Genomic DNA, 10,700 nt, shown 5'->3' with positions numbered 1-10,700 from the left:
GACTGTCTACCCTCTCAAGGCATGTGAGTGAGGTCAAAACAAAAAGAGCCAAGCGCTTGCGCGAGGCCTACAGCAGGGGGTGGGGGGGGAGAGGTCAAGGGGCACAGTGCCTTTAGATACTTCTGCACATCAATGTTTTTAAGAGTCTTGTCATTAACTGTATACATTTGACCTTCCAAAGAACCAACACATCAGACTTGTCTGGATTAAACTCCATCTGCCATTTTTCAGTCCATATCTGTAAATAACTTATATCCTGCTATTTTTGATTGCCCTCTTCGCTGTCCAGCTCTGCCAATTTTAGCACCTTTTACAAACCCAACCAAAATTTTTTTCATCCTTCATTAAGAGTGATGTTCCTTAGGGATTAGTTTTGGGACCCTTTTTATTATACATGTCCCAACACCAATATGCAAAGGACACCACTCCTCATAGACCTCCACTCTTCCACTCTTCCACCACTACTCTGTCTTCTTTGGGCCAGCCAATTATGAATCCAAGCTATGAATTCACCATGGATCTGTATCTTCTAGATCAGCCCACTGCAAAGGATCCTGTCAAAAAGGTACTTTAGTCCACATAGACAATATTATCTGCCCTAGTCAACCACCTATCCTCAAAAAATTTAATCAAATTTTTAAAACATGACCTGCCCTGAACAAATCCACACTTACTGTTCCAAATCTATGCCTTTCCATATATGCACAGATTATATCCCCAAGTTTCCCTACTACTTTTATGAGGCTCACTGGCCAATAACTTTCTGGATTATTCCCATTTCCCTTCTTGAACAAAGGTTATCCCCCCCAGCACTCCATGGCCTTACCTTTTACGAGTGAGGATATAAAGATCTGTCAAGCACACAGCAATCTCCTGGGTCCTATCCCATCAACCCCCCAGGGGCTTCTCCACTCTCATATTCCTCAAAAGACCCAGCATAGTATTACTATACCTCAAAGTTCCCCCAACACTACATTCTCTACACTATGCTCCCCATCCCCATCATCCATATCCTCCTTCATGGTGCATACCAATGTAAAGTATTAATTTACTACCTCACCCACTTCATCTAATGCAAAACACAAATTGAAAGACAACAAAAAGTGTTGGAGAGACTCAGGTCACGCAGCATCCGTACAAATTAAAAGACAAAACAACACCTCGGGCCTGAGCCCTTCGTCGAGGATCGAGATCTTGTCTCCATTTATCATTCCAAAGCTCCCCGAAAAGCTTTTATTATATTGTCACCTCCCCATATCAGATTATAACATTAGCAGCCTGTCACCACTTATCATCCTCACTAACCCGCCCCCCCCCAATCATCATGATCCACTTTTTCTCTTGCCTCTCGTTTCCTTTGTGAGGCAAACACCAATTAATTGTCTCCCCCATTACCCTTCACCGACCCCTTGTCCATCGACCCTGCCCAACCCCTACTGCCCTATCTACATTAAACTAGCTTTTGCATCATATATATTCTATTACTTCCCCTTCGCACTCTCAGCCTTGATGTCGGGTTCCGACCTGGAATCGTTGACCATTCTTTTTCTCCTACTCGACCCGGCGAGTTCGTCCAACTGATTGTTTTTCTGTGGTGGCTTTTAATTATGTTTATGTGAGGGAAAGGGTACGGGCGATGGAGATCGAGGTCTCCAGATATTGTAGACCCCGTCATTTATCCATGTTTGGGAGAACTGGGGTTTTTTTCTTTGGCTTGGCTTCGCGGACGAAGATTTATGGAGGGGGTAAAAAGTCCACGTCAGCTGCAGGCTCGTTTGTGGCTGACCAGTCCGATGCGGGACAGGCAGACACGATTGCAGCGGTTGCAAGGGAAAATTGGTTGGTTGGGGTTGGGTGTTGGGTTTTTCCTCCTTTGCCTTTTGTCAGTGAGGTGGGCTCTGCGGTCTTCTTCAAAGGAGGCTGCTGCCCGCCAAACTGTGAGGCGCCAAGATGCACGGTTTGAGGCGTTATCAGCCCACTGGCGGTGGTCAATGTGGCAGGCACCAAGAGATTTCTTTAGGCAGTCCTTGTACCTTTTCTTTGGTGCACCTCTGTCACGGTGGCCAGTGGAGAGCTCGCCATATAATACGATCTTGGGAAGGCGATGGTCCTCCATTCTGGAGACGTGACCCATCCAGCGCAGCTGGATCTTCAGCAGCGTGGACTCGATGCTGTCGACCTCTGCCATCTCGAGTACCTCGACGTTAGGGGTGTGAGCGCTCCAATGGATGTTGAGGATGGAGCGGAGACAACGCTGGTGGAAGCGTTCTAGGAGCCGTAGGTGGTGCCGGTAGAGGACCCATGATTCGGAGCCGAACAGGAGTGTGGGTATGACAACGGCTCTGTATACGCTTATCTTTGTGAGGTTTTTCAGTTGGTTGTTTTTCCAGACTCTTTTGTGTAGTCTTCCAAAGGCGCTATTTGCCTTGGCGAGTCTGTTGTCTATCTCATTGTCGATCCTTGCATCTGATGAAATGGTGCAGCCGAGATAGGTAAACTGGTTGACCGTTTTGAGTTTTGTGTGCCCGATGGAGATGTGGGGGGGCTGGTAGTCATGGTGGGGAGCTGGCTGATGGAGGACCTCAGTTTTCTTCAGGCTGACTTCCAGGCCAAACATTTTGGCAGTTTCCGCAAAGCAGGACGTCAAGCGCTGAAGAGCTGGCTCTGAATGGGCAACTAAAGCGGCATCATCTGCAAAGAGTAGTTCACGGACAAGTTTCTCTTGTGTCTTGGTGTGAGCTTGCAGGCGCCTCAGATTGAAGAGACTGCCATCCGTGCGGTACCGGATGTAAACAGCGTCTTCATTGTTGGGGTCTTTCATGGCTTGGTTCAGCATCATGCTGAAGAAGATTGAAAAGAGGGTTGGTGCGAGAACTGGGGTAAGCACTTGGTTAATGCCCCTGCAGCCGAGGACAGCACCCATCCTTGAGCAGGACGGAGGTGTTGAAAGCGCGACACTCACGTTGAAAGCAGGCAGCTGTCCATCCGCGGCTCGCTGCAGCTCCCGGATCAACTCTACGGCCTTTTCACAAAACATCACCCTCGATGAGAACTGTTTGTTTTAAAATGTACAAAGACAGGCACGGCATTTACCAGAGATTCTACAAATCCCACCGGACTGCCATTAAACCAATTCTCCCGCCAGTTCGCGGCGGCGGCGGCTTGACCTCTTCCTGACCAATCAGGACTCTGCTCGGCGCGTCACTTCCTCTGAAGCCGGGTCCCGCATCGAGTCACGTGGAAACAGCAGAGAATGCTTCCCAGTGTTTTCCTGAAGAGGTAGACTCGTGGCGGAATTATTTTGTCTATATTTATTGTTCTATTACAAACTTTGCGACATTTCCCCCTTTCGATGCGGATTCAGGCTTTGGCGGCCGTCTTCGCTCAGCGCCAGCCAGCCGGCTCGTGCTCGTGCGCCTGCGCCCCACCAGCGGGAGTCCAACCACAGCTGGGAGTTTGGATATTGCAGTGAAATGCAGATGAAAGGCACTTTTAAGAGGCTATGAATGACCCTTGGATTTGTGGGGGGTTTTTCGTCAATTTTTAAGTCACAAAATAGAATTTTATATAAACATTTACAAACAACCCTGATCAGTCATACGACTAGGAACAATAGTTTGAAGGAAATGATCACGTGTTTTGAAATGCAGTCAAGAAACAAAGCTCATGCTCATCTGAGGAAGTATCATTAATACTGAATATCTCCCTTTACACTTTGTCTTGATGCAATATCTCGATCCCAAGGTGTGGCTTGACCCGCTCGCTGAGTTTCTCCATCAGTTTGTTTGAACCATTATTTATGATAGCTAAAGGTCTAATTAAACTTGGGGGGAGAGTGATGCTGTATAATGGGTAAATTGTACTCACTGAGGACATTATCATAATCCTTATGGTCGAACATTTTGGAATGCGACTGATATGATTGCTGTGGTTTTGCTCTCACTGTACTTTGGGGTAGTCAAACATCAATAATTTTTTCATTAATAATTGAATATTAAATCAAATTGTGCAATATCACCCTTCCAGGCATTCCTTCCCAATCAGGAATCTCAGCATCAAGAGCAACTCTCGAAGCAGGAGATTGTATTTTGCAGTTTATTTGTAAATTATCAGTCTGGTCTTTGCTCATTTCTGCAGATTAGAAAATTGAAACATTACACGTGGGTTAGCACTATTAAGTATGCCATTAAGGTTGATTTAATATTAAGTTTAATGTATAGTTTTGAAAGAAAAATGAAAAGTATTATAATGCAGATTTTTTAAACAAAATAAATCTTTTGTGCATATTGTAAGGTAAAACATCATGAGATGGGAATGTGTAGGGAGTTACCCTGTACAAGGCAGTAACAAGAAGGGGAGGTGTCCTTGTACTCCTGTTAGGTAAAACATCATGAGATGGGAATGTACAGGGCTGTAACAAGATGTAAATGCATCCTTGTACTTACAAGATAAGAGAGACATTGATGGATTGAGAGGCAGGAAGCTAGCAGGGAAAGGATAGCAACAGTTTTAGTCATTGGACAAGTAATGATATGATGATGTTCTAAGCATGTATCCAAGGGTATAAAAAATCACCATTTTGCTGATAACGGCAGAATGCATTCTCCGACTAACTTTGTTAGTCGCAAGTGTTACAATCCGGTAATAAAGAACAAAGAACCCTGATTTCGACTCAGCCTGGTGTTTGTCTCACTCATTCATGAACAAAGCAGACCTAACAATAGTCATGTGAGGGGGATGGTAGATTTTTGACACTGACTATTTAGGATCAGTATTGATATTTTTTCTTGAGTATTTCAATTTCTTTTAGTTCAGATTTCCATCATCTGCAGTTTTTTTTGGATAATTTTAAGTTAAGTTAGCATACACAAGATGCAAAGTCAAAAACCGCTGATGGTGCTTTACCCCAGCTTTAGCAGTGCTCCTGCTCCAGTATAATGTTTTTATTTTGTTGACTGCCTTTTTCCAGGTGTTACCTTTGTACATTTTCTATCTTCGAAGGTGATTGAGGCAGTGCTACTGACATTTCCGTTAAATCAAATTATAGTGTTGCTCATTGACTTCCACTGCACTTTAATCTTGAATAAATCATTGTAAACAATGGGATTGTGTTAATTTATGCATGCCATTCATACCAGTTACCTGAATTAATATGCGTAAGGAATATGACTGAGCCAATATTAACTGGTGCAAATGTTTTAATGAGTGGCTATTATGATTAGAAGATTTCAATGCAAGTACTTTTTTTAAAATGTTTTATTTTTTTTTCAAAAATTATACATATTAACATTTTAAATATACAAAATATTAAACTTTTTCTCACAAACACAACAAACAAAAACAGAACAGTTCCTCCCTCCATCTCTTCCATACATACAGTTATGTTTACTGTCAGAGCTTACATATATTTTAAGTATATGGAATACAGTTGGGGAAACTACATATTTGAATATATAAGTTACTTTTATATTGTTTTTTTGTTGCTTTTTAATACTGTATCAGGGCCCCTATGCGGCCCAGGTATGGCCAGACCTTTACAAAAGTGTCAGATTTATTTTTTCTTCCATAGGTTCATTTCTGCAGTCCATTGTCCTATAAGTAGAGAGGAATCGGACTTCCAAGTGACCGTGATACATTTTTCGCTACCGCCAATGCTATTTTTATTTAAAAGTTTTTATATTTGATCATTTTGTTGCTTATTTCCATGTAATTACCTAACAGATATAGCTCTGGGTCACCTGTGAAGGCCACTCCTGTTATCCTGGTTAATTTTTCTGCAATTTTTTTTATATTTTATGATTTTCCAAACTTAAACTCAGTTATCAACATTATCAGTGTCAATGTTAACAGTATCAGCATTGACTACAATGTACAATTATCCATTCTATAGTTTTCTGCAGAATTCAAGTCTTTTCATCTCCGTCCCTCCTCAACCCCCACATTTAACACTTAACTAACCAGTTACACACGACATTCAAAGTAGTCACAATAAAGGTATAAGACATATATCAGGGTTTTATGGGTTTGTTACAACATAGTGGCCAGTGCACAGGCAGTTTTCTTGATTTTTCTTGGTTGGAATTTTTCTGCGATTTCTTGCCAAAATGGCCTCACTTACATGCACAACCATGTGGCATGTAGAAAAGTTCCTGTCTCAGACTCTTATCTGAAACAGATCTCTGAAATGTTGGCTTTTGATCTGTGAAACTTTTGTTGAGTAAGATATAATTGGTGTAAAAAAAATTGTATAATAATTTGGTGGTGTTTGCTAATGAATATAATCCAAATATAGATGACTTCAATTGCTGGTTAGACCCAGTTTTGGATAATTCTTCTCCTAAACTAGCCACTTTGAACAAATCAGCTTTGTTTATTCAATTTCTTTTTATTAATTTGTAGTATTATTGATATCTGATGTTTTTTTTCCTCCAGTGGACACAGAATATTTGTTTTTCCTTCTGTTCATCCTGTATATTCATGGATTGACTTTTTTATTGATAGTCAAATTATCCCATTAACTCGTACTTGTGAATACAAAAATATAGTTGTTTCTGATCATGCTCCTGTGTTACTATCTTTAAATTTTCCTGGTCTTTTCTCAAATAAATGGACATTGGCATTTCAGTTCAACTTTTCTAAATGATAAATAATTCTTAAAGTTTTTGGAGGAATAAATTACCCTCTTTGAAAAAATACTGTAAAAGAGACTTCTAGTCTTATTCTATGGAATGCTTTTAAGGCTTTTGTTAGTGAACAAATCTTTTCTTGTGAGCATTAGGAAAAAGGCTAATCAAGAGAAAACTGACTTAGCTAACTAACTGAAACAATTAGATCAAAGGTATGCTCTGGCTCCAGATCCTGTTCTATAAAAGTGTTGTATTGAAATTAAAGCCAAATATGACCTTTTAATGTATCCAATTGAAACCCAACTTTTAAAAGCAAAAAAAAAGTCAATTTTATATCCATGGAGATAAAGCAGGCAAGTTAATGGCTAATCAATTAGCAGCCGAAGGTCAAATTAAAGAAATTTGTAAAACTAATGGTGATATGACAATTGATCATTTAGAAATATATGATACGTTTAAAGAATTTTATTCTAAACTGTACAGTTCCGATTCTCCTAAGGATAATATTGTAATGAATAATTTTTTAGCTAAGTTGTATTATCTGCTGCTAAATGATAGCAATTGAATTAACCTATTTCCCATGAAGAAATTGTTGAGGCTGTACATTCACTATGCTCTGGGAAGACACCAGGTCCTAATGGATTTCCTGGAGAATTTTATAAGGCTTTTTCCTCATTAATTATATCTTATTATGTTCTGTTCTTTCTGATTCTTTTAAATTTGACAAGTTGCCGTAGTCTTTTTGAGACTTCTATTTTGCTAATTCTTAAATAGAACAAAAATCAAGCCAAATACTCTTCATATAGGCCAATTTAATTACTCAATGTTGACACTAAAATTCTATCCAAAGTTTTGGCTCATAGACTTGAAAATATTTTGCCACTTATTATATCTGATGATCAAACTGGATTTATTAAAAATTGATACTCCCATTTCAATATACAGCATTTATTAAATAATATATACTCTCCTTCTAAGGAGATTTCAGAATGTGTGATACCTCTGGATGCAGAGAAGGCTTTTGATCGGGTAGAATGGAATTATTTAAGACTTTAGAAAAAGTTAATTTTGGGTCTGGCTTAATTCAATGGATTATATTTACTATATCCCCTTCTGCCTGTGTTCTTACTAATTTTAAGATTTCAAAACAATTTACACTTCAACGTGGAACCAAAGATGCCCTTTACGTCCACTGCTTTTTTACCTGGCTTTAGAACCCTCAGCTATTGCTTTTCGAGAATGTAATGATATTACTGGCATTTTTAGGAAGGGTGCAGCCCACAAAGTTTTGCTGTATACTGATGATTTATTGCTTTATATTTCTAATCTTCAGACTTTATTGTCATCTATGCGTTCTTTAATTTCTCATTTCAGTCAATTTTCAGGTTATAAGATAAATCTTCATAAGAGTGAGCTTTTTCCTTTGAATAATTTGGCACTGATAAAATTGTAAGAAATCAATTTAGATGTAACAATTACTAAAAACCATAAAAACCTATTCAGAGAAAATGTTCTCACCTTAATCAAATTGGCTGCCCCTTTCTTTATCATTGGTTGGTTGAATCAACTCTATTAAAATGAATATATTAACTAAATTTTTATACCTTTTGCAGGCTTTGCTTGTTTTTATTCCTAAATATTTTTTAATTCCCTTGACTCAATCGTATCTTATATATGGAAGAATAAACCTCCTCGCCTAAATAAAGTCCATTTACAAAAACTTGAAAAGAATGGAGGTTTAGCCTTACCAAACTATAGGTTTTATTATTGGGCAGTCAATATACAAAACCTTGCGTTTTGGTTATATCATAATTGTGAAGACTATCCAATATGGATCTTTCTCGAATTTAATTCTGTTACAAAATTTTCTCTGATCTCTTTTCTTGGATCCTCACTTCCTATATCTTTAAATAAATTAACTAATAATCCGGTGGTTAAACATACTTTGAGGATATGGATACAGTTTAGAAAACATTTTGGTTTAATGAGATTTTATCTTTCTGTTCTATTTTTTCTAATTATTTCTTTAAACCTTCCATGACCGATGTAACTTTTAAAGAATGGTATAGATTGGGCATTAAATGTTTTAAAGCTTTATTTGTCGAGGGGAGTTTCGGCTCCTTTGAACAACTTTCAGTTAAATACTGTCTACCAAATACTCTTTTTTTTTCCATTATCTACAGATTAGAGATTTTTTACAATCTCAATTACATACATTTCCTAAGAGGAGTGATAAGAATTTAATTGATGTAATTTTTAAATTTACAACCTTTTTGTAATGGTTCAATATATGACATTTATATGTTATTGGGAATAAGAGAGGCTTTCTCAGATAAAATTAAAAAGCCTGGGAACAGGACCTGAATAAACTTGGAATGTAATTTTCAAATTGGTTAATACCTCTTCTTTGTATGCCTGTCACTCTCTCCATAGTTCTCATATGTCCAAAGTCAAACTATCTTGTTTTTATGTGGATGTATCTCCTTGTAACAAATACACAATGGAGATGCTTCATTAATTAACATGTTCTGGACATGCCAGAGTTTTGAGAAATATTAGAACAAAGTATTTCAAACTTTCTCTACACCTTTTAAAGTTAATTTTAAACCAAATCCTCTAATGTTTTATTTGACATTGTTGGAGAGAGTGACACAACTTTAACGACATCTGAACTGTATGTATTAGCTTTTATTTCTCTTATTGCTCTAATGGAGGGATGTTACCCCACCTAATCGTGCTCACTGACTACATGATGTCATGTCGCGTTTAAATTTAGAGAAGATTAGATGCTCAATTTCCAATTTGAATTCAAATGTTCTTTTCTTTCTTTTTAAAATATCTTTATTGAGTTTTATATATAAATGGTTATATACAAAGTGATAATAATAACAAACACAGGTCATATCATATACATATTAAACATATAATGCAAATCAAAACCTATCCATAACTGTTCATTTGATATGTTGCTTTAAGACATAAAATTCTATAAATATGGTATTTAACAGTTTATTCCTTTTTCAAATATATGCCAGTAAAGTTCTGGATAGAAAATAGAAAAGACAAAATTAAATAATCCCTTTATATAAACAAAGGGTAAATTCTATCTTAATTAATCATATGATCCATGATAAACCATATTTAAACCCACGTTTAACTAATTAACCTAAAAAACCCAAAAATCATCTGACTTATCTAACCCCTCCCTCTAAACAAGTTAGTAAAATTGTAAAGAATTGTACCGAATAGCGACCTTCAGACATGAGACAGAGAGTCTCTGGAGCATGCAAACTTCTTAAATCTTCCAATTATGAAAGGAATCTATGAATGGGCCCCACATCTTGTCAAAGTGAAACTTTATATCTTTAACGTTATATCTAATTTTCTCCAAGCTTAAACAGGACATAACATCAGGTACCCACTGGGCATGAGTGGGTGGAGAGTCTTTCTTCCATTTCATTAAAATTGCTTGTCTGGTATTTAGTAATTTTCTCTTTTATGGTTTTTAGTAATTGTTACAATAAATTTTCAAACACTGTGGGGACCCTTTTTGAATTACTTTTATAATCTTTAATTTGTTATGAAGGAAGAAGTGTTAACTAATGAGGTAATTTATCACTGATAAGAATTCTGTCTTCCTTTTCTCTTTTGGCCAAAGATTCTTGATAGTGGGTTTAGATTTTCCTTTTTATATAATAAAATATCAAAACAAAATAATTATTTGATTAAAATGGATGAAATATGATTTAAGTGTAATGTATCTTTCTGAATTTTAACCTATATCTATATGTACTCTATTTTTGGATGTGAAATTTCAATGTTAATAAAAATATTGAAAAAGAAAAGAACCTTAAACAGATGGTCTGATCTTTCACTTTTAATAGACTTTTCTGTGCACAATCTAGTTGTATACTTTCAACCTCCTACATTTTTTTTTTGCATTCTCATGTGCTCTGAGATACAGTAAAAAGCTTTGTGTGCTCGTCAGGAAAGTTAATCCATAATGAAGTACAGCATGTTGTACAATAATAAAACAAATGTGCAAAGGTTGCAGTTTCATAATAAGTCAAAGAG

At 37.3% G+C, this 10,700-nt stretch overlaps 1 protein-coding gene across 4 annotated transcripts in view; it reads right to left on the bottom strand.

Moving 5' to 3' along the window:
* The window catches only part of gins1 (GINS complex subunit 1 (Psf1 homolog)), a 58,976-nt gene that overhangs the window by 45,254 nt on the left and 3,022 nt on the right, over positions 1-10,700 (bottom strand). The window contains exon 1 of one of the 4 annotated variants that reach the window (XM_069931907.1): positions 2,963-3,256. The exons of 1 other annotated variant lie outside the window; for it this stretch is intronic. In XM_069931907.1, the coding sequence (XP_069788008.1) occupies positions 2,963-3,037 (75 nt within the window). In that variant the 5' untranslated portion in view covers positions 3,038-3,256. Of the gene's footprint in view, positions 1-1,524; positions 1,679-2,962; positions 3,257-10,700 lie in introns of those variants that run through there. 2 more of the 4 variants (XM_069931909.1, XM_069931912.1) reach the window with 2 other exon arrangements.

This window comes from Narcine bancroftii, chromosome 4, assembly GCF_036971445.1.
Source record: "Narcine bancroftii isolate sNarBan1 chromosome 4, sNarBan1.hap1, whole genome shotgun sequence".
Lineage (NCBI taxonomy): Eukaryota > Metazoa > Chordata > Chondrichthyes > Torpediniformes > Narcinidae > Narcine > Narcine bancroftii.
This window is presented reverse-complemented; position numbering and strand designations above follow the sequence as displayed.